Genomic DNA, 24,292 nt, shown 5'->3' on the forward strand with positions numbered 1-24,292 from the left:
TTCCATTCATACATGTCATGTTGGTCTCCAGATGTAACCATTTAGCAACAAGAAATGTTATAAACTACTGTTCAAAATGGACTTTGGTTCTTCTTTCTTAGCTGCAGTTGTGCGTTCTGTGTCTACTTCCAGGTGACAGAGGAAACCACCGACGTGCTGCAGAAGGTGGGCTACTCGTGCGAGTGTCGAGGATTCATCAACGTCAAGGGCAAAGGGGAGCTGAAAACCTTCTTTGTGTGCACCGACATGAGCAAGCAGCAAGGTATGGGGCTGAGCTGAGGCCAGGCCGCCACAGCCAACACAACCAGAGACAGAGTCGGGAACACGAGCCAAGAGTTCGTAGACTCCTGCGAGTGTTGAGACAGAACTGACTGTGACACAGCTGTGTTCCTGTGATGTTAATAAATGAAATTACTAAGGCGCATTAAGGACTGTGTGATGATGTGACACTGAATCAACTGTTGAACGGATCAGGATTCGGCAGTCTCTGTGTAGATGGTCAGTACCTACAATCACAATCTTTTTCTACGTACATTTACGTCCAGTGATCACTTTTGTACTCGTTTTGTTTTTAACTTAGATGTCGTTTGCGATAGGAAAAAACAAAAGTGTATTGTACTAATGCTAAATACAGTTGTGTAATTTTTTGAAGACCTCTCCGGTCCTTTAAAAACAAAACAATGGATTCTGTTTGGATCATAATTTGAAACCCATCTGGTTTTTCTGTTTTGAGATGTGATGGACACTGCTCTGTTACTGTGTAATGAGCATGACATATGTGAGGCAGTTAGGCAGGGCTGTTTCAATAACAGAAACAGGCTGAACACAGAAGATAAAGATATAAAAAAAAAAAAAATTCTTGCTCTTCTTCATTCACATTCACATCATGAAAAGTAGTACGGTTCACTTTCTGGCCAATCTGCAAATCCTAAAGTTAATGTATCAACACTTTTGCTCTTTATGGGAACTTCTTTTAGGTTCCAGCTGTGTAGTTTGGCCAACTGTTTAATTTTACATATATGACAAGATATTTTCTGCATTTCAAGAGGAAATACACAAATCAATGTGCTGTATATGTACATAATCTGTTAAAGTGTTTATTCTGCTTTTCTGCATATATGCTGGGAAACCTTGGTCCGTGTGGTCTAACAACCTGCCTGCTGCTGCTGGCTCCAGCTCAGAATATCGCCTGAACTGATCTCTGAAAACTTGATTTGTCTTGTGGCCTTACCTTTCGAGACCATCATCTTTTCTGTAATTGTGGTTGCGTAATAATGTATTGGCCTTCATGTGAACAAATGTGACATTGAATTTTGTACGGTTACAGAATGTAATAAATGTTTTCCTAAGTCTGCACTTTGGCATACAATATTTCACAAGAGCCAAGGTCTGTATAAAAAGAAGTTTATTGACTGAAATGCATACAATTGTCACACAAAAAGCACCTTTCGTACAAAACTTAACTTAAACTGTAAGGGTGGTTAGAATTTCATTATACAGCAACAACTGGAACTGTATCCTGGCAACTGGACAAGGTATCCATTGTTTCAGCCATCTCCTGCACTGAAAACATTGACAAGTAGAATATTAGATGACACTCTGTATTTGGAAAATAAGAAATGTTATTCAGTGGTGGAGGAAGTAAAACACTTAAGACCATACTGTAAAAAAACAACTTAATGTTACCCAAATAAAAGTATGTAAATATAATGAGTAAAAGTACTTAAAGGTGCACTATTCCTGCATGGTTTCAGCGTGTTGAATGATGTTATTGAACACACAGACAATCAGAAATGGTTGTTTATATTTTGATAAAAAGAGTCAAGTGAAAAAACTACTTTCAATAACTGTTCGAAACTGTTCCGTCATTCACTCACTCACTATGGCCTAAATACAACACAATAAATACAAATTCAATAGGGAACGACCAAACGAGATTTCGGACACTCGTTGCAAATACCGTTGCGTCAGTAGATGCGCTGGTTATTAGTGTGACAGAGGCGGGCACGCACAGCATCATGTAAACAAAAATACTTCTAACACGTCCCTGAAACAAACCGAGCACACTGAATGTTACATTTCCACTGTATAGAAAACGAAGACCCGCTCCATTTTTTCCTTTCCAGTTTTCGCAGGTGCTTCTGCTTCTTCTCCTCCGGGAAAACACGACTGCGTTGCATTGTGGTAAACGGGAGTGAAATGTAGGTTACATCGTATATGTACACTCAAATTAGCTGTGCACTGTGGGTATTTTATAGTGGACTACTGTATGTAGTGAATTAAGTTAACCGCGGAGAATTCAAACACCACTACAAAATGGCGAACGCGCTATATAGTGCACTAGTTCCGTGATAGGGAACGGTTTGGAACACAGCCAATATATCCAGTCAGGTATTTACCTGTGGTGAGGTCAATGAAGGGCCCGGGTGGTTCTGGAGGTACAGCGATGCCCATGGCCTTCCTGATGCCATACACGCTGCTGACGTCACACGGGGCCACTTGACCAGTCAGCTCGGCCAAGTTCCCAGTGACCTTCTCAGCTGAAATCAAAAGGAAACATTATCAAGACAAGAAAGTGATTTCAGTTTATTTGCGTTGGAAGCAGAGACCGCCGGGGCCAATCAGAAGTGATAGGAGTCAGTCACGGTTAAAGTCCACTGACTGCCGATTCTTGCCATTGCTTCGACCTTTAGTCAGAATATTTCACACGGGAATTTCGTTGTTATGTTAAAAGGAGTAATTTGACATTTTGCGAAATACACTACAATTTTCATATCTGTACAGTGAATGTGAAGCTACCACTAGTGGCCGGTTAGCATAGCTTAGCAGAAAGACTGAAAGCGGGCAAACGTTGGGGATTTGAATCGTCCCACTGTCTTAACTGTGAATTCTTGTCCGAAGCTAAAAGACACCCCACATTTATGTAGGGCGGCTGGTAAAGAGGAAAACACAGTGTTGTTAGAGGTCTACAGCTGGCGGCGACGGCTTGAGTGGGGGAACAAAAGAGGGGGGGGGGCATGCACTGAGAGGCTCTTACCCAGCTCCAGCTCCTTGGCTGTCGGGGCCAGCAAGCAAATCATGTTAGGTGGCTGCTTGGCGCTCAGACGCTCCTTCTGGGCTTCCTGCAAGTCACGCAGGAGCTTTGTAGTCTCGTCCAATTTCTGCTGGAAGTGCAGGGCCTCTGTGACGGATAGCGGAGGTGGGGGAAAGAAAGGCAACACGCACACACATGCAGTTAATACTTCCTCTAGGTTCATCAGGTTACCTTGTGGTAACCCCTCCTGTCCTTGGTTACACGTATCAAACACAATACATCTATTCTTTCTTAATCCTGATATGGAGCCCTCGGTCTTACTGTTACATTAACATCTGAGAGAGCTGAGAGAGCACTGGGGAGAGAATCAACTTTAATGGGTTGTTAGAAAGATCTAAGGGGATACATAGCGGGGTGCTGAATGGCTAAATGGCTCATCTAACTACTTTAGATGAGGTTTTTCTTTTGTATAAAACTACCTGAATGGCAACAGCCTTTACAGTGTAATTATGGATATCTTTGTTCACGTATTCCTTTGAGACACATAAAGCAGTTGAACATGTTGTTCTGTTCATCGAAATGGCTTCTTTGGTTTTCTCTTGCCGATTGTGAACTGAAAAAGCTACTAGCCGCGTGCACACCTATGTTTCTGGTTCTCACGTGTATTCCATCTGTGGCAGGTTTATACGCATATTTAGGCAAAATAATGTGATTCATTGGATATGCAATGTAACTAGAGCTCAGACAAATGAAATGATCAATAGAAAATCAATGAACAACAATTTTGAGTCACTAGTCAAGCAAAAATGCCAAACATTGTCTAATTCCAGCTTCCCAAATGGGAGGATTTGCTGCTTTTCTCTATTTATATCAAAGTAAATTGAATATCTTTGGGTTTTGAACTGTTGGTTTTAAATTGTCATCTTGTCCTAAAGGACTTTTTTTGACATATTATAGACTAAATGGTTAGTCAATCGACAAAATGATTGATAGATTAAACTGAAAAACGATACCCTGATATATATTTAAATTGAAAGATTCATCTATGATGAAAATAATTATTTTTTACACAAAGTCAGTCAGAAGTTTTACCCCCAGAGAGCTCCTCAGCCACCTGCAGGCCTGCAGCAGAGCGCAGGAAGTCGAGCCTGTTGCAGTTGAATGCTTCAGGTTCAGCTACCTACGAGAGAAGAGTTAGAAAAATGCATTCCACACAAGTCTTTTGTAGCCTCTTTAGTTACGCTGCTTCTTTGCTCCAATAAAATCAACACTAACGAAAAGCTGCGCAGGGGAACAGAGTGAGCTGGAGAGCGGCCAAGAACAGCAAACAGCCAGGACAGAGGGTTGCTCTATGCCTGATGGAGGCGCCTGTACTTTGGTTTCCACCGCTGCTCTGAGGAGCGATTCAGCCGCGCAGCCAGCGGGCACTAAAAAGAAAACAGGGGCCTCTCCAAATTCTCCAACAGCGGGCCTTGAGCGAGTAGCACCGCTGTGTTTTGAAGGGAAATGTTTTTGCCATGCGTGGCCGGATCACAGCTAAAGGCAGGCCCCTGCTATGTTGACACAGCTGGTTGACGTAGCAACCATCTGCAGAGGCCATCTATAATGACAAAATGAAATGAAGTATGCGCACACGAGGTGTAATGCGAGAACGCACGCTGTACGCAGGAACAACGGCACAGCAGGAGCTCACTCTTCCCGAACATCACATCCAACACTGATGAGGGTGAATGGCTTCGGTGTTGCGTTACATGGCACACGCTGACATTGCTCATTATGAACTTGGCGTCTATTTCCATTTGTAGTGTACAGCGGGGACACACAAGGTACAGAAGCTGCTCAGCACTGAGAGCAGGTTTTTATCTAGGTATCAACCCTCACCTCCATGTCATCCTCTTCCTCTTGTGCACTTGTTGCCGTCTCCACCTGCTAGACAGGACGGGGAAAAAACAAACAGAACTCATTCAATCAACGGATATTCTTAGATTTCCATCCTGTGCCGTTTAAATCGGTAGTAAAGACGGTCAACTGGGATCAGTTGAGGTGTCGCAGTGGGTGCTTACCGGCTCAGTCTCCTTTAGGGTTTTCGAGTGCTCTCCGTTCGTCACTGCATCCAGAACATTGTCTGCCAGTTTGTACACATAGTCGTCTGATTTGGCCAGGAACTCTGACAAGCTGCCAGACACACAGAGAAAAAGCATGTACTGCTGTTGTTTTCTGAGCAGAAGCGGGGGTAAAAATCTGAATCACTTTCTTGGCCAAGAATAATGAGCCTCCTGCACGTTGGAAGACAAAGTCAGTCAAATGCCTATGCGTACATTTGAGAACAAAGTGTGCCTTTTCCATGAGGAGAAATAAAGGATTGGGGAGACGACACAACTACGGTGACCAAGCAGTGACAATAGCCGCTGACTAAAGTCAACCTAAATACAGAAGTGCTTTCTGCCTTCCTGTCTTACGAGGCAGATGACCACCTCACACCAAAATAATGCTTTCAAGTTTTTATTCTATTCAAAATATTTAGTAAAGATAAAATCATTCAGAAAGATAAATACGTGTTTAGTACAAAACGCACTCAAGTACAGTAACAAAGCACTTGAAGTGTGTTATTGAATACCAATGTTTATAAGATCAAATTGACCGAGAAGCTGCATTTCTCAGTTTGTTTGAGAAACATGAAGGCACAGACGCACCAACCCGATTATCGGACAGTCTGGCGAGGTCGGTGACTCGAGTCTGTTCGGTGTGTTCCGTGCCCAAGTTGCTCAAAACCTTCCTTTTTAGTAAACTCTGTGTACACAAACAATGTTGTCAATCTTTCGTTAAGGTGTAGAGCCCCTGGCGATACTTCGAGCAACGTTTCATGTTGTGTCGAGCCTTCTTAGTGTTTTAAAAATAGCTATTTTGAGGCTAGCATAAAAGTGCCCCTAGCGCTCCCATTCGAAAGGCCATTTGACTGAAATATGAAAATACGGTAAATCTTAAAAGTGGCGATTCCGCCCTAAATATGCTTTTAAACGAAAGTGTGACTCGGGTACATTCACAAAAAGACCCTAGGTTGCATTTTGGTGAGAGTTACGCTTTAAATTGCCTCCTCAAGTCCTCCACTTGCCTCCCTCGCGAGAGATGCGAGGAAATCAGGGGAGGAGAGAGGCAACGAGCAAATGTGTTTCAGAGGCACGAGACGTCCTTTCCTCTGAAGCGTCACATGAATTCGTCAGCTGTTTGGGCAGAGTAAGCAACTCCTTCAGCTGCACAGCTTCCGGGAAGGCTGCTCTCGTGCGTCCTCGCCTATAGCTCCTCGATGCTCGCTCCTCGGGGCAGAAATATGAGCTTTGAGACGGCCTTCACCGAGGAGGGGCAGAACTTCCGGTTCAGCCGAGGAGTCGAGGAGCTATCAAATAAGGGCTATGAGATGCAGCCTATGTAAACCAAGGGAGTCCCACAGTGGCCCAGAGTACCATGAGATAACCATACGCCAGAGAAAGAAGATGAAACCTAAGTGTAAGGGCTCCTGCACACTGGCTGCGTGGCGTGAGCGTGGCGTTTCGGTTGCGTGTCAGTTGCGTGGCGGCTGCGTGTCTTTGCACACCAGAAACGTGTCTGATGCGGCGCTGCTGCTGCTAGCCTTGTCTGTACACATGTCAGGGTTCATACGCATTTTAACCAATACTTTTCCATGAGTTTTTGGCAAATTTCCATGACTATGAATTCCTGAAAATGTCAGTCAACATTATACAATAAGAATAAAAATCTGTGTTAAAGTTTACCCTCAGAGGTTTAACAATAAAATGAATGACAATTTATGTGGTTCATAGTGGGATTCGTAATATCGCGCCCCGAATAGAACGTTGAGGTTAAGACGACGTGAAATACATTTTTTATTAAACGATTTTTTTTTTATTATTAATCACATATTATTATGCTGTGTTAAAAGAAATTCCATGACTTTTCCAAAACTTTCTGGGTCTTTTTATTTTTCCAAAACCTTTCCAGGCCTGGAATTTGCATTTTTCGTAACTTTTCCGTTTTTTTTCAAAATGTATGAATCCTGACATGTAGGTTTCCCGTTGATAAAATGAAATAATAGCGTGTTCTTCAACTTTATTTTGTCAATATTTTTGTGTATACTTCATGTTAAACATAAATGTATACTGATTTGATTACAGCAAAGATGTCGGCAGTACTGATGGCAAATAGGCTACAGAATATTTCGTTCTGTATTGACAGGTGCAATATTTTTTTTTCTTTTTTCATTTATATCTGCATTTATGTCAAAACCTAGAGACTTTCAAACATCAAAATGTCATTTATTAAATGTATTTGTGTCAAAATGACATATAAACATCTTTTCATATTCTATTTTGCCTGGAAACGCTTCCGACACGCTTGCGTGTTGCGTGAAAAATAGGCGCTGGTCCTATTTCTAGCATGCACGCGTTTTCGGCGCGGCTCAAGCCGTGCCTGACACGTAAGTGGCGTGCAAGCTTTAACCTGTTGAAATGGGAGCCGAAATGAAAAATGGACACGCCACACAGCTGACACGCTCACGCCACGCAGGCAGTGTGCAGGAGGCCCTAAGAATTGATGGGTTGAAGTTAGGATGAGGCCAAGTCTACAGCTGACCTCCTCTAGAGTGAAAAAGAGGAACATCTGGAAAGTAATCAGTCAGGAATGCTTGAAAGTGACGTTTTGTGTAGACGCCACAGAGCTTGTTTGGGGTCATATTGGGCATACCTGTCTGAGCCCTGAGGACCGGACTCGTCGCCATAGAGAGAGTAGATGAGGTCAGAATCCTCCTTGCTGATGTTGGCGAAGCTGGAGTCGTAGCAGGGTGCGTAGGAGGTGAACGGCCCGTAGTTCACGTAGGACACTGTGGAAAGTGTGTGACACACAGACGACTCGTTATCTGTACCGTAAAGTCAACCAGCAGGGAGGACGGGTCTGATACTAGCCCTCTGATATTAGTGATGTGGAGAAACATTAAGCTGGGGGCAATAAATTACCTGGAGTAATCCTGTTCCTCTTGTCTTCCCTGAAGCCCTGCAGGGTGTTCACACCGCTCTGCAGCCGATTGGACATCATGCCCAGCTTCACAGGGCAGTAACCAACATCTGCAACAACAAAAAACACTCCATTTTTCTCAACTTCAATAAGTTAGAGAACTAGCTCCACCTCAATTTCTTCATTAATTTAAGATCTGCCAATTCATTTCTCGATTAACCATCTGAAAAAAAGATGAAAAATGTCCATCACAATTTCCCAGAGTCCAAGGTGACATCTAGAATTGGATTTTTATTTTTTTCCCAAGCAGCCCTCCAAAATTTAAAGATACCACGTTTACAGTCCTAGAAGGCTGCAACCACCCGATCGTGTAGATACATGCTGCATAACATCAGAAGGATACGTCCCCTTCTAACGCAGAAGGCGGCTCAGGTTCTGGTTCAGGCTCTAGTCATCTCACGTCTAGACTACTGCAACTCCCTCCTGATTGGCCTGCCTGCATGTGCCATCCAACCCCTGCAGCTCATTCAGAATGCAGCGGCTTGACTTGTCTTCAACCTCCCCAAGTTCTCTCACACTACACCGCTCCTCCGCTCTCTTCACTGGTTACCAATTGCGGCCCGCATCCGCTTCAAGACTACTGTACTTACGTACAGGGCCACTAACGGATCAGCACCCGCTTACATCCAGAACATGGTCAAACCATATACCCCAACCCGCCCACTTCGTTCTGCATCAGCCAAACTGCTGGCTGCCCCCTCACAGCGAGGGAGAACTAATCACTCAACGAAATCCCAACTGTTCACTGTCCTGGCTCCCAAATGGTGGAACGAGCTCCCCATCGATATCAGGATGGCCGAAAGCCTACACATCTTCCGCCGAAGGCTAAAAACGCATCTCTTCCGACTACACCTCGGATAAAAAAATAAATAATAATAATTCTTGAACTTGCACTTTCGAACCTGCACTTTCATTTGTCTCTTTGTAGCTTTGCCTATTTAAAGCTACTGTATTTGCACTTACTACTTGTGGTCTGGAGTTTGAACCTTCACAGTTGAAAGCACTTAATTGTAAGTCGCTTTGGATAAAAGCGTCAGCTAAATGACATGTCATGTAATGTAATGTAAAAGGCTGAGAAAACCAGCAAATATTCACACTCTCAAAGCTGGAACCGGTGAATTTTTGACAGTTTTGCTTGAGAAAAAAAATAAAGCATTATTAAATTAGTTTGAGCTGTGGTTTCAGATGGACCTACCTCCTGCTGATGGATCTGCTGGGTTGAGGATTGCCAGCGTGGTGGAGCCGTCAGACTTCCGCCTTGCTAACTCCAACTACACAACAAATACATGATAGGGCTCAATAGCAGCAAACGCACAGTCAAATCACTTTTTCAGAATGAGGACGTTTAAACATTTGGGATGGACATTAGACACATTTCTAAACCATTACTGTCATGACCTCTTAATGGTTAAAAAAATAAATAAATAAACAAAACAAAAACCTAATTCCATATTATGCTAATAGAAAAGTATGGATATTATCCTAACTGAGGGCTATGAAATGAGCTACTTTTCTTTTCATTTCGTTATTTTGAAAGAGCATCAGTCATTATATTTTTAGTGAAAATGTCAATGGGGGGGATTCTGAGTTTAACTGGGCTTTCTCACATCACACTGCAGCACTCTGTTGGACAGCTTTCCTCCAGACTCTTCGATGACCTTGCGGATTTCCTCCAGCTCTTTCTCTGCTTTTGCCGCTTCGTCCTTGGAGTCCTTGTCCTGTCTGCAAATTACACAAATTGAAAGACAGCAGATGAGACACTTTGGTCGTGAATGAAAAGGTTTTTATTTTGTCAAGAATTTTTTTTTTTTTTTAAAGTATGCACAGTGCGGCAAACATTCTGCCGGGAGAAAATCGTTGGTTTGACGTCAGTAAACGCCAACAAGATTGTAAAAACACAGTATCTTCTGTTGTAATACAGAAGGTAAAAAGTAGATGAATGAAAAACAGCACAGTAAAGGTTTCTCGGGCTGTTCCTCTGACATAGTGAGTCATAACCAACAAGTGACTTTAATCTGCAGTTTCTGTTACATCACTGGGCAACAACACTGATTTAAAGATGTACAGCCTTGAGAGGAAACAAGACCCAGCATGCTGCCAGGCATTCTTCTTCTCATTGTAGCCTCCGATTCACTTTAGTGTCAGAGGAAATCAAGCTTACAGAAACCAACCGTGTGTGGGAAACTGGTTTTAACTTCTGGCTGATTAGTTACCTCAACCTGATATGTGTTGACGTTTTGACAATTTCAGCATTCCTTTTTAAAATGTGTGTTTTTTGCAGGCAAGCTGGAAACTGCAATTTCATGAACAATAAAAAAAAAAGAAGACATCTTTTGTTCAAGATTTGAGACAGCTTTTGGCCATTTCTTGATTGACATGAGTTATCCCTTACTCATGTCACCCAACTTAAACTGACTTTAGAATATAAAACATAAAAGTTTAAAAGGGATTTAAGTAGTGAATCCATACTCATGCTTATTATTTCACTTCCTCGCATTTCAATCTGGGCCCTCCTAGCTCAAGAGCAGCGTATGACTGTGATTTAAGGAAACCTGTGTGTAAAGTCAGCAGGTTAAAGGACCTGGGTGTGCTGGGCGTGTGGGATCTCTCGCTGGTGTCTGTGCTCGAGCGTCCCTCTCTGTTCTGGTCCAGGCTGGTGCCCCCTTGTTCCTCAGTCTTGCCCGGCAGTTTGGCAGAAGGGTCGAGGCCAGACATGAACTCTATGCTCTGCTTCAGGCTCTCCAGTCTTTCCTATTGGAAAGGCAATTATAGAGTAACTTGATAAACCTGTTGGTACTACTACTGCTACAATATGGGGCTATCTGCTGCCCCCGTCTGTTGCATTAGAGGAAAAGCAAAGTAATTTCCTGTTGTCCCAGTGCTCCATGTGAAGTTTAAGGCAAACACAGCACTGCTGCTCTTTATTTAAACTAGTAAAGTAAGCTAAATAATGACCATCTTGCGACACATTAAGCTTTGTGTCAGAGAATGGGAAGATATACACATGTACAGTAAATATCATCAAGAAGTGTTGACTGTATAACTAATTATCACTGTATACTGTCAACTGGTTTCAAAATAAACCTGTTTTTTTTTTTTATTTTAACAGACATATTTTAAGCTAAGATACAGTAAAAATAATACATGCTTCAAGAAGCTTGTTCCTACTAAAAGGCTATTTTTAAATAATGCTAGTTGTCTACAATCAGATGTGAATGACCAACAGGGGACAAACGAAAAATGTCAGGGTTCTGGTTCTCATCGCAATAAACTGAACAACAGGACAATCCTGTGCAGTTGGTGTGATTCCTTAAAGAGGTCAGCTTTTTCGGAATCTTCAGTTTCATACCTGGCTCAAGATCTTCATGCCAGAGTGTAACATTTTCCGAGCTGCTTTATGGTACATCGTCTCAGGTTTGTTGTAAATCATGGCGTTTTCACACATAATCCTGAAATCCACCTGCATCAAACACACAAAGTAAAAACAGCTCTTGTGAAACAAAATGCATTGAAGAGTGTATAACCCTGGTCTACACGGCAAACTGTATGCGTTGGCCCACGTTAATGGTTATAGGGGGACATTTTAGTGTTTCTGCTTTAATGTACTTTATTTTTACTCTGTGCAAGAGCTCTTATTTTGACATTGATCCAATGGGTCCTATTTTAACGATCTGAAACGCATGTATCAAACGCAAGTATCTCGGGCGTTGTTGCTATTATAGCGGCGGGATAAATGACTCTTGCGCCCGACGCAAATCTAAAATGGGTTGGTCTGAAGTAGCTACATTACTCATAGGTGTGGTTTGGGCGTAACGTGCAATAAACCAATCAGAGCGTTATCTCACATTCCCTTTAAAAGCAGGCGCGCTTGTTCCATGGCGGATTGCTATTATAATGGCGGATTTGCTAGGCGCACGCTCTTAATACATCCATGGGCGCACGCCAGGAGCGGTTCACAGCCGAGGAGACCGACGTTTGCTATTGATTTTTCTTTTTGACAAATTGTTAATAAAAATATGTCACAAAAACATACTTTCCGATGTTTTGGGTTCACTCTCACTGAATCATGAGGTTATGAATGCATGGTGATATTTTTGCAATGTAGTCTAACATTAGACCGAGATTACCTCACTATAGACGATGCAGCTCTTCTGTCTCTCCTCTCCCGTGGTGCTGCTGGGGCATTTGGGTTAAGTGGCATCGGCACATGCAGTTCAACATCACATCTCCTTAAGTCCTCTAATATTTCCTCATTTATGTCATCAACACAGCCATGATTCATGGAAATGTTGTGTAAAACAAGGTCATATTTTTCCTGGTATTTATGTATGGTTTACAAAAATGGGAACCGCTGGGTCTGTGAGATGAGAGAAGCAAAGTGTATGCGCGGCGTGCAAACTCTACATTACGGCCAAGCATGCGCCCTTAAAATAACATCTGAATAACATGCCACTGACTTTAGACTAGGTTTTTCATGGTCTGTGGCGGAATTGTTTTCTGCGCCGGAACACGCCTCCTCTTTTTGCTGAACCACCCCCCGGGAGCGCAAGTTCATTCCCTAATTTACCGACGTGAGTCTGTGGAGGGAAAAGGCCGCTGTGCGTCAGGTGCAAAATAGGAATGATACATGCGTCGGTGTACAAAGTCAATTGCGCTGGGTGCAAGATAGGGCCCAATGTCCCCAAAGTTGCAGTTTTTTTAGAGTTGTTGCGATCACGTTATTTTGGCCCCGATCCCGGTCCATGTATTTTGATATTGGTTATCTGCTGATACCGAGTCCGATCTAATACTTCTTCTTACCTAAATGTTGATTAAATATGTGTCCTACACATTGAAATAACAGGTATAGCCTTCTAAATTTGACACACCTTTTTTCCCTCACTACTTGATCCAAATATTGAAGGTCCGGATTCAAAATTATAAAGTTGAAAGTTGTTGTACAAGTTGTGTTAAAGGGTGATGCTTGCAGAGAGCGCATAAAGCTTCATTTTAGCCAATTCTGATCCATTAAAATATGCTCGGGAAAAAATATAGTATTATAAAATATAGGCTCGGGACATCCCTAGTCATTTTTTTTTTTTTTTAAAGATTATTTTTTGGGGGCTTTTCCCTTTATTATAGTGACAGTGGATAGACATGAAAGGGGGAGAGAGAGATAGGGGATGACACGCAGCAAAGGGCCACAGGTCGGATTCGAACCTGGGCCGCTGCAGGACTCAGCCAACATGGGGTGAACGCTCTTACTGGGTGAGGTAGAGGCCACCCCACTAGTCATTTTTTAATCCTGCTGTGTGTGAATAGTTAGCATGCAATGCGTATAATACAGACAGATACCTTTAGTTCATCCAACGACTGATAGCACTCTTTCTTTACTCTGTCCTTCATTGTACTGAAATCCATAGGCCGTCTGATAATCACAGAGTAGCCAGGAGCAATGAGGTCTGTCACCGGAAACGAGAAGAATGCACCGGGATCTTTCCTATAGAGAAAAGACAAAGACACACACACACACACACACACACACACACACACACACACACACACACACACACACACACACACACACACACACACACACTTTATTCACAGCACCAGGCATACAGTAACTTTGCTGTAGGGGAAGGGGGGGCAGCCTAATGGTCAATAATATAATCACAAGAGGAGACTTGCTGCTGAATGTGCAACAGCTCATGAATAAACTAGCAGATACACAATTATCTCATATCAATAATTGATCAATGCTGCACCTTTGGAGCTGCCTGATGAGCTGGTTCAAAGCTTCCTGCAGAGGAGTTTGTCCCTTTTCTACGAGAAAGAATAAGAAAGGATCAAGGAAAGTTTGGCAGGAAAAGTGTTGACAATAAACTGCAAAAAATTAGAAAGAGGAAATTAGAGACTACCTTCCAGTTTATCCAGCTCTGAACGTATAGGAGTTCTGCTGTGTTCATCATCTCCATCCTGTCCTTTCTTCTTCTTTGTCATCAAACATTACAAAAACAAACATTAAAGAATTATTTTACCACTGGAAAAAAGGGGTCTTTTCATAAAACTGGGCTGTCTATGCAGTAAAATGGTGTGTGGCGCAAACATTTTTTAAATTGGTGTTGCATTACCAGAGAAAAGAAGCTGTTTCAGCAGCTCCCTTTCGCTCAAAAAGGTAGAAAACCTACAACTACCAGAATGCATGTCAAGCGTTTCCACATTGACACAGAATGGTGGCCGGCTGGTAACCAACAATCTTTAAAAGTTAAACGGTAAGCTAAAATATGTTTCTGAAAACATCTTTAGGGGAAACATAGGCAATACAGTAACATAATCTTGGTTTATATTTGATCAGGGCTGCCTAGTTTTACAGTTTCATCTGACTTCAGTCTGAGTTTGAGAAAGAGAGGGGTGGTTGTCTTTCTCTCGACCTGCTGCTGTACTCTTTGTGTAGCTAGTTACATAATGCGAAAGTACATTCTGTAGTTACAGCAACAGCCCGGATAAACTCCAAGTGAGGCAACCGCATCAATTGCAGTTTTTACCCTTTGCGATCCCCATCTAAGGAGATATGATCTAGTGACGTTAACGTTACCTTTTTCTTTCCTCTGTCATCCTCTGGTGACCCAAAACTCCTTTCTTTATCCTTCTTCTTTTTCTTCTTCTTGTCCTTAGGTTTGTCAGGCTGCTCGTCATAAAACGTGTCCAGACTCGAACTTCCCGTCGTCACTTCGTTTCCAGACACTTTCAACACCAGCTTCAGCGGTCTCTCTCCGTACTCTGCAGATATCAAGTCAACATAAAGCATTATCGAGCTAACTGTTGACAACCGCTGATGGGGCCGTGACATATATATTATATGTAAGTAAATAACGCATCCGGCTGGTGAGATGCGTGCCTGCCGCCGACATCATCTGACCACAGAGACTCATAGAAAAATACTTCTGTGGGATTGTTGTGCTACCTTTGGGTGTTCATGCGAAATAAATGCATAAAGTAAGCACCACGGAATAACATTTCACAGATGAAAAAGGTGTTTCACAATATTTCGCTCCAATGAACATCAGTGGCAAATGCGCTATCTACGTACCGTTATATCCATGGGGCCTGACAGCTGTGAGATGCTGGAAACAATAGCCGCTACAACAGCCGCTAATAGCTTAGCTTCCCTAGCAGGTTTTAAAGTGAAGCTACAGGTAATGTTGTATTGTAATCTTAAATTTCCTGTCTTGTATTCACACCGAATTGCGAGTCTAATGAGAAGAGTCATGCGGGAAGTAAACAGATAGCTAGGATAAAAGACCCCGGTAGCTAGCTAGCTAGCCCAGCAGTACGCTAGCTAATCAGCTAACGTTAGGTTAGGGCTATGGTCCCGGGAAACCCGGGGCTTCCAGCCTATGTGAAGTTATTTAAACACAAATCAGTAAATAGTTCAAGTGGATACGTGCTTGAACTATCTGCACATTAAATACCTTCATATCCATGTTTTTCGGACTTGTGCTTTTTGTGCTTCTTGCCCATTGTTTGTATTTTGATCTGGCACCGGCTGGTTGCTCTCTCTGATCTCTGTGGTGGCGGAAGCACTACAGGGGAAACTGCGCAGCTCGATTCAGCCCTCCAGCGGCACCTGCCGGTGAGGCGGTGATATCGCGAGGTGATACGACCATCGTCGGTAGGGGGCGTAGTAAGCTTATATTAAACTTCAAGGACCACGAGGACCACGCCTAGCCAAACTTTTATTCCTGGTACCCTTGTGATTCCAGACTGTAACTGCGGGTCTGCATTATGGACCATGTAGCCTATTGAGATGATTTGACAATGAAATATAAAAAATTGTCTAAAGACATCCTCTCTGCAAGCACAAGCAACATCACAGAGAGCCACAACAGTCAGCAAAGCTATCTTTCAAGCAAGCAAGTTCAATCATTCCCCTAGCAGCTTCCCTGGGCCAGATGTGTCGCTAATTCTGCACTCTATAGGACAAGTAAATACAGAATTTCTCTAAATGTATGAATAAGACAAGACCAATAGGCTACATGCAGCCACATTCCACACATAAACACCCCCCAAAAGGGCTTTGTCTATGACCAATGACAAATGAATTTAAAGTAGGCCTATAACTGATCCCTTCCCTTATAGTCCCTTATTGTAGTCAAAGATAATGTCAGCATGTTTTTGTAAAAGGAAGAAAAAAGTTCTCTGGGAAATACTCCTTTTCTTTTCAGCTGGCTGGAGGGGTGTGTCATGTCTGTTTGATTGATAGCATGTGGCATGCTGCCAGAGTGCTGGTGTTACTTCATAGGTCCTGAATTATTGCAAAACTTTTTTGGGGGGTGCCATCATGAAACCAAATAGTATGAAAATCAGAAAATCAGAAATTTTGGTTTCTGATTTTTCCCCTCCAAAGGAGAACACAGAAAGTGCCTAGAAGAGCCAATGTGTATGTTAGAGCAGACAAAATTGGTTTATCTTATTTTCATTTGAACTTGAATTAAATATGGGAAGGACTCATGTTTAAAACCTGACTAAGCTCCTAAAGAAGACAAATGCCACTTGGTTAATGTTGAGCTTCATAGGACACTGTACAGTCTGGAGCTTCCCTGCCTTGCAGAGCTGTTATGCTCTGTTAAATCAGCACATATTGTACCAGCTGATGAATGACAGATGTTTTATTCATAGAGGAAAGATAGTGTGCATTCTTTGAAGCACATTCCAGGTTTTATGAAGAGGGTAAAGGATGGGGCAGAAGGTTTGAAAGGAATGAAAATTGACTGAATCCACAATTTCAGTCATTCCTGCCTTCAGATGAAGAGGTGATTCTGACACTCTATCTAAGCAAACCCATCCCCAACAAATGACCTCCTGATCTGCGTCAAGGAATGCCAGCGCCATAGTTCACCCTTTACATACCAGTAAGAGCTGATACTCTTGTGGAGAAAGCTTAAATTACAAGGACAACCTTTTATCTGTGGAATTCAAGGGTCAGAGAAATAGTGCCAGACAGTTGCCCTGCCTGCAACCCAATGAGAGAGGATGGTAGAAGTGTTTATTTTTCTTCTTTACTTTTATACACATTTTTAGGGAACTAAATACAACACTAAGAAAAAACATTTTGTGGATCTTCAAAATCACTGATTATCCAGCAAATATGTAGCAACATTGGAGACATGTTTTCAGGGGTGGTGGACTAGGGGGTGGGGACTGAGTAGGGCCCAAAAAGATGCAAGAATGAAAATCTGTGGATGCAGGGAGGGGCCCATAGCAAATGCCTTTCTAAAGGGCCCAGAATTGTGTGCTATGTCCCTGCATGTTTCCGTCCACCTGATGAATGTATCCAATATTCACTCTCCTTTTAGCTAAATTTTTGGTCTCCACCTACTCCAGAGGGAAATATCTCTTTAGCTGCTAAATGCTCCACAGTGTTCACCAGCTTCTTTGCTAACTTTGTCTGTCTGTCGTTTGGTGCTAGACAGGTAGCATACAGTGGGTTTATCTGAAAATGATGCTGATAAGAGCAGTGAGAGTGAACCAAAACAAAAGTTGTTGGCCATAAAACCAAGTTGAAAGGTGCTAAAAATTGCTCTACAGAACTGAGGGGAAGTGCAGATTTGGGTGATAAGTCTCTGTGGGATCATTACCAGAAGATACCCCTTTCACAGTACACATAGCAATGTTATCTGTTGTTGAAATCAAAGTATTGATTAGTACAGCTTTTTTCTGATTATAGCATCTTGCAAATCATTTTGATGGCATACGTTTTTTGTTTTTTTGTAGAAACTTTATTGAGTAACTTTCCCTGGATCGGAGTAGGTGTAGTGGAGTGTTTGATATAACCACCTGATGGCACCAAAGTAAAACATTTTTAAATCCTACACATGGTGGCCTTAAATTAAGTGACTAGTTTCCATAGAGGAGCAAATACCATTAGATCAAGTATACCTTTCCACGCACATTATTATCATTTAACAAACCTTGTCTAGAGAGAACGATTTAAGACGAGCATAACAGGTGAACAAGCTTAAATTCATAGAGTGCCTTCATTACAAGCAGCGGTAGGGATGGTCAGTGGCAGTGTGCCTCAGAGCTCTGTGTCTCGGGCCAGAGGAGAGGAAGGGCAGGCCGGCCTGCTGCAACCCCAGAGAGGCCGTGGGATCCATCTGCTTCATTCCAGCTGCAGAGCTGCACACACGTTGGAAGACCATGGATTAAAAGGAGATCAGTTACACCAAACAGGGCTAACAAATGGCAGATGTTGTGAATTTCATTATCCTCTGTCACAACAGAGAGGCTAAAGGGACCCAGAGACTGTTTCCACATGAAAGCGGCATCCCAGCAGAACCATGGGAAACCGCTTCCCCCTCTGAGGACTGCATGGAACTAGGATGTTGGGTCTCTCCACATATACACACCAAAAATACAACCAGATATAAAGGCAGTCTTTGAACGGTTTATCTGTCTTGCACATGGGTCGACTGAATTGGCATTGGAGACAAAAATGTGCTTTGGATGCCACTGAGCCAGGGCACTATGGGTATTATGTTTTTTAAGGTACTGGAACAATTCAGTTTGTGCTGCTCTAATAACAGTTTTTCTGACTTCATGCCAGGTTCACTTTGTACATCACTTTTACATGTCATTGAACGTCATATATCTACACCGTTTCTCATCTTCTTTCTTTACTTGCATTTGATGAACTTTATTAAAAATAAACCTTGCACTCAGTTCCACATGAATATTTGTAACATTGTTTGTCTGGGTTTTGTAGCTTTGACATTTGCTGTGTTTCTCGCACAGTTTGAAAAATTGGATTTTAAAGTTGAATCAGGGTAAGTCACATTGGGTAATTATATCAAACTTAAAGCCTGTGACTAATGCAAATTAATAACTTCTCTCCTTATGGATAGATATAAGAATATGGCATGAAGTTTGGTCTTAGAAGTATATTCCTTTCACTAGAAGTTGTCAGAGCGCTGTTCAGATATGACAGATGAAATGTTTGGGGTCATTACAACTGTCAACGCAGAACGGTTTTGAAGATGTAACCAGCCATCACAAGTAAGTCAGACCGAAACATCAAAGAGGAGAAGCCAATCATTCTGCTTCAGTGTTTTTCTCCCGCTTGCCAGTCTGTCATGGCAACATCTTTGAGCATCAATCACTCATCGCCGTCAAAGCATTATGTGTATGGTGACTCTATTTTTATCTGCAACCAAAACACTTGGATTTTTTTGTGCGTGGCTTTGATTATCAATTTTTACATCTCGCCACTGTTCCAATCCTGTGGTCCACTGACGTCCGGGCTGTGCTGCAATAACCCCAAAGTTACATGTTTTAATGAAGAGACTGCAAATAGGTTATTCTACCAGAAAATACCAAAAGCAGCCATGATAATTCCAGTGGAGGTTATTGTTTTAGAAATTTTATGGACAAACAAAAGTGGTGACAAAAAACAGTAATGGGATAAAGGTCCCCAGCCAGATTCAGCAACTGAGCCAACAGGACCGCCTACTGAAGTTACTGGATGTGTTCGTTTTAGCATCCCCAATTGTTAGCCACAGTGTGTTCAAAGTCACATACCAAAGTACTGCGTACTACATACTCAATCAGTTTGTACTGCATACTGCGTAAATTAACGACTGAATGTGGCATTACCAGCGATACATGACTGTATCGATCATGACGTTACCTGAGCTACCGACGAATAAAAAATGTTTGTATGTAAATCAACATTACCTCTTCCAGTCAAAGGAATATAATATAAACATAAACATATAATATAATAAGGTTAATTAAAGTTATTAAATATTTCAGTGTTAAATATATTTTTCTACAGTACATCATATGTAAGCTCCCACGTTTTTCACATTTGTACATGCTCTGTTGCTGGCTGGTGCCAGAACCGTCTGCCTCACAGTCCGCCATTGGACAGTCTGAAGAGCCGCAATACATTTTTGGGGCAGTTGAGTATATCCAGTAAGCTCACGTCGCACACTCAGAAATCACATAATTTACTAATTTTAATTTACTTAATTTTCTTCATACTTAGTATGAATAGTTAGTATGCGATTTTGAGTCTTCTCTGATCCAATTACTCTAAGGGATATTTCATTGGGCTTGCTTAATGTGTTTGTAGTCTAACATCACCCTCTGCTTTAAGATACTTAATGTATTATTCTGTTTTTGAAAACTCCATTATAATGGAGGCCTTTTTTTTTTTTTTAAGGGGCTGGTCTGATGTGTGACTCTACAGGGGATGCATGTTGGGAGTTCTCTGTGGGTATTTTCATGGAGTACGCACATTAAAATGCTCACATGCATCAGGATTTGAAAGTGTGTGTTTGTGTGTGGGTGTGAGCATGTGTGACAGGGCAAGCAGCTGGGTGGGGGGGCTTCCGCTGATTAATGTCGATCTGAGCCTCTGAAGACAGTGGTCCTGCGGTGAAAAAAAAAAAAACACGGGGGAGACGTGTTAAAAGCATGCAAGCTTGGTGACGATCCTCCGCCAGATCCTTAGCAGTTTGAAAAGTTCATATAGACTGAAAGCCAGCCACTGGGAAATGGTTTTTGCAAACTCAATGAGAGTTTATCATCTCAACACAAGGAGAGGCACCGTTTGAGATGATAGTCCGCCTGTAATCTCGTGGAGGTTTATCAGGGAGCCCTACTTTGTCAAAAACGGGTAAACCTTGGAACTTATAAACAAGGTATCTCAGCTGTCATCCTTCCTAGCCTGTAGCCACCTAAAAATCATGCAACATCGCAACTCCTGTTTGAGACCTGCGGATGAATTGTGAACTTCTATTAACTCTGTTCTCCCTTCAGGCTATTTTAGCAAACTAAGTGCCAGAAAAGCCCTGCAGCTGGAAAAGAGTCATTATTTCAATACAAACTTGAATTTCTTGCAATTATCTAGGTGTTTAACTATCTGTCAATTGAATTAAGTCCCAAGTTGGTTGTTTCTTTATGTCAATAATGGCTGTTATCGAAGCTAACAACAATGCAATGCTAACAATGCTAAAGTTACATTCACCAAACACATTAGCCCTTATCCTAAACATCTTTTTTTTTTTTTTTTTTTTTTTTTTTATATCATAACGTATGTTGGAGGGAAGTGGCCTAAAAGTCTGATCTTACATTTTTCCTTTTCTCACATATAGTAACTGGCTCTATTCTGTGCACTACAAGAACAATGTTGTTTCTTTATGTCTTCTACATGCATCATCGCCTGGTGAGGATGCTTGTTTGGGACATGTAGCTCTAGCCTCCATCTTTTAGCACGATATCATGTATTTATCAAGTGCACATAAGACCCCTTTACAGGATTCCCGTTTTAAAACAAGTCAGCTGGAAACACTAAAAAGTCAGCTGGATAAAGCATTCTTTCAACCAACTCATGGAGCCAACATGAGCTTAATTAGCTAGCTAAATACAGCTAACGACTGTTAATTAATTCGTAATCTACAGACGCTGCTTTTGTCTACAACTGTCAAAAAATGAAGGACCTATTATTTAAAAAAGATTACTAAGCATTTTGAGTAGTAAAATATGTCACTGTGATCATTATAAACATATGTGTTGTGCTATAACAGGCATAGCAACTGTGATAAAGGAGGGTAGTGCTTACTGAATGGTTAAATGCCTTCGAAATCAGACCTTTACGCCAATCCATGCACGCTCCACTGAACCCATCCATATACCGTGTACTGTGTACTGCTCCAAGTGAACTTGTGAAGGCCTCCAGGGACCTGCTAGCTGTCCAGATTCCCCATCACATCATGTCAGGCTTGTGGAGCAAACTGATACTGTTACTAAGGCCAATACTTTTTTCACCCAGAGGATAACAATTATTTGACTTTTTTAAAATAATAAAACTACAATGTGTTTTGAGCTAAATGCTCGGCATAGTTGGGGGTTGCACAGCTTGACGTCACCCCACCGTAAAAAGGACATATTGTGCATTTGGTATTGGTGCTGTCAGGCATCAGTGTTACCTAGAAGGAGATATGAACATGCAGTGCACTGAGATGTCACCAAAAAGCAAAGAACTGATTAGTCCAAATGAAGGGAAGGGATGTGGCTCCTTCCTGGGCCATAAATAAATGTGGCAAAGTGTGACAAAGAATCAAGTTCCTCTGATTCATGCTGTGGCTGTCAGCAAGCACCAGGCCTGACTGGCATATCTAAGCCACCAAAAACACAAGGAACTGCTGGCATTTCCAACAAAAAGCACAATCTTCATCCTTCCTCCATCATCACTAACTTTACCTCATACTAACCGCCAGAGATGGAAAAAGTACTAAAATATTGTACTCAAGTAAAAGTACCAATAAAAGTAAAAGTACTAATACTAATATTACTCAAGTAGAAGTGAAATTACCTATCTGAAAAAATACTCAAGTAAAAGTAATAAGTAGTGCATTTAAAATGTACTTTAAGTAAAAGTTACTTAGTTACATAAAAAAAAAAGTAAAACGGGGCAGTGTCCTACATACGTTGTTCTACGGGTTGCTAGTGCTAGACAAAAATTAGCAATGCCACGAAACATGTTGTTTTGCTAATTGGCAATTTGCTATTAGTCATGAAAACTTTGTTTGAAGTACCAATGTACAAATACTTAACAAAACATGTTTCCGCAGATTAGATTTGGAGTTATTGAATGCTGCCAGTTCAGTCACCTTTGGCAGGCACATCTGGCATTGCATACTATTGGCCGTCTTGAATTTAAATGAAAAACAGTCTTTCAAATGTGGCCAAGGATTTTAGTCGTTTTGGGCAGCAGAATTCAATGTTTCAGCTAGCATTTCTACTGAAACAGTCTCTGTACCGTCGTCACTCATTCGTCACTAGTAGTTCCGGGCGCAATTTCTTTTCTTCCTTTCGGTTTTCGTTAGTTTTTTTTTTTTACTCAGTAGCCTAACGGATGGGATTTGTAATGTAGCGAAATACAATACTTCACTCAAAACTCAATACAGTAACGTGAGTAAATGTATTTCGTTACTTTCCACCTCTGCTCACCACTGACCATTTAGTCTGAATTGAGTCACACGCAATGGGGGAGGAGAGCTTTGAAAATAACTCTTTATCTGTGTGTTGCTGTTTTTCAGGGAACACAAAAAGACTGACGAGACCATTTTACACCCTTACACCGATTCAGTGTGAACACCGATATAAATGTTTTTAAGCATTTATCAACATTTGAAAGAAAATATAGTTCAGGATATTTCTCTATGAAAACATTCTTGTAGGGCAAACCTTGAGCTGTTGGTTACTGGTTGATTTGCAGTCTTGTTCAGCAGCCTGCAACAGACAAACTGTCAGTCTCCAAAGCTCATGAACAATCAAATCCTTCCCACTGGTTAGGCATGAAAAAGACCCACATGACAGTGATTTCCAGGGCCTTGGAAACCAGAGATGACTGTGAGGGGATGACAATAATTGTCTCATTTAGAGACTGATGCCCACAGGTAAGAGTAATTACGGAGGGCCATTATTCTCTCCTGTCAGTGTGTGTGTGTGTGTGTGTTTGTATACTGTTGAGGCCAGTCTTTTAGGCGGGTCCCAGCAGCAGATTACAAAGGTGTGGCTTTCACGCGCCATCCAAATGTGACACATAAAAGACAAAAGTGTGGATCAACAGAGGGTGTCTCAGCCCCATTCCGCTACTTTGCCATCAATCTGACAGATGGCATGGGCCTGTCTGAGGCCCTGGCAATGAGGAGTGCAGTGGCTTCAAAGGCCCTCTGTAATCTGCAGAAACATCACAGGCTGGGAGAAAGTGACTGTCTCCCAGACGCCCGTCCTACTAAGAGGGCGAGCGAGGCGCTAATGAAAGGCAGATAAAGGGATTGCAGGCACAGACAGTGCCTTGTGAAAAAAAGAGAGAGAAAAACGTCAGGAATGCTCGCCTTTTTTTCTTTGCCTTTCTTTTTCTTTGCCTTTCTTTTTCTTTTAAAAAATCTACAGATAAATGGTCTCGTCAGTCTTTTTGTGTTCCCTGAAAAACAGCAAAACACAGATAAAGAGTTATTTTCAAAGCTCTCCTCCCCCATTGAGTGTGACTTAATTCAGACTAAATGGTCAGCGCTGAGTATTGGGGTAAAGTTAGTGATGGTGGAGGAAGGATGAAGATTGTGCTTTTTGTTGGAAATGCCAGCTGTTCCTTGTGTTTTTGGTGGCTTAGATATGCCAGTCAGGCCTGGTGCTTGCTGACAG

General features: G+C 42.0%; 2 protein-coding genes across 9 annotated transcripts in view; one reads left to right on the forward strand and one right to left on the reverse strand.

Moving 5' to 3' along the window:
* The window catches only part of adcy7 (adenylate cyclase 7), a 71,076-nt gene extending 69,720 nt beyond the window's left edge, over positions 1-1,356 (forward strand). For 3 of the 5 annotated variants that reach the window (XM_031281568.2, XM_031281569.2, XM_031281570.2), the window contains one exon: positions 133-1,356. In XM_031281568.2, the coding sequence (XP_031137428.1) occupies positions 133-279 (147 nt within the window). In that variant the 3' untranslated portion in view covers positions 280-1,356. The remainder of the gene's footprint in view (positions 1-132) is intronic. The other 2 variants (XM_031281566.2, XM_035999272.1) reach the window with 1 other exon arrangement.
* A 32-nt stretch (positions 1,357-1,388) lies between these two features.
* On the reverse strand, positions 1,389-15,753 carry brd7 (bromodomain containing 7). 4 transcript variants are annotated; one of them, XM_031281575.2, is made up of 17 exons: positions 15,553-15,753; positions 14,676-14,860; positions 13,999-14,068; positions 13,846-13,903; positions 13,433-13,577; positions 11,448-11,558; positions 10,680-10,849; positions 9,706-9,820; positions 9,294-9,369; positions 8,041-8,148; positions 7,772-7,907; positions 5,098-5,209; positions 4,916-4,963; positions 4,127-4,214; positions 3,038-3,181; positions 2,400-2,540; positions 1,389-1,563 (listed from the first exon to the last, which is right to left on the reverse strand). In XM_031281575.2, the coding sequence occupies exons 1-17, from the start codon at positions 15,599-15,601 to the stop codon at positions 1,493-1,495; spliced, it is 1,827 nt and encodes a 608-aa protein (XP_031137435.1). In that variant the 5' UTR covers positions 15,602-15,753; the 3' UTR covers positions 1,389-1,492. The 4 variants fall into 4 exon arrangements, with proteins under 4 accessions (XP_031137435.1, XP_035855167.1, XP_035855166.1 ...); XM_035999274.1 differs by having other exon boundaries at positions 4,916-4,960; positions 13,999-14,080; XM_035999273.1 differs by having other exon boundaries at positions 13,999-14,080.
* Between the last annotated feature and the right edge of the window lie 8,539 nt (positions 15,754-24,292).

This window comes from Sander lucioperca, chromosome 3 (assembly GCF_008315115.2).
Source record: "Sander lucioperca isolate FBNREF2018 chromosome 3, SLUC_FBN_1.2, whole genome shotgun sequence".
Lineage (NCBI taxonomy): Eukaryota > Metazoa > Chordata > Actinopteri > Perciformes > Percidae > Sander > Sander lucioperca.

Excerpts from the sequence above, each read along its gene's own strand:
- brd7 (XM_035999273.1), bottom strand. The coding sequence starts at position 15,601 with ATGGGCAAGAAGCACAAAAAGCACAAGTCCGAAAAACATGGATATGAA. Across the intron at positions 4,215-4,915 it reads AGGAAGAGGATGACATGGAG|GTAGCTGAACCTGAAGCATT; the intron begins GTGAGGGTTGAT and ends CTTCTCTCGTAG. Across the intron at positions 3,182-4,126 it reads GGCTGAGGAGCTCTCTGGGG|AGGCCCTGCACTTCCAGCAG; the intron begins GTAAAACTTCTG and ends TATCCGTCACAG.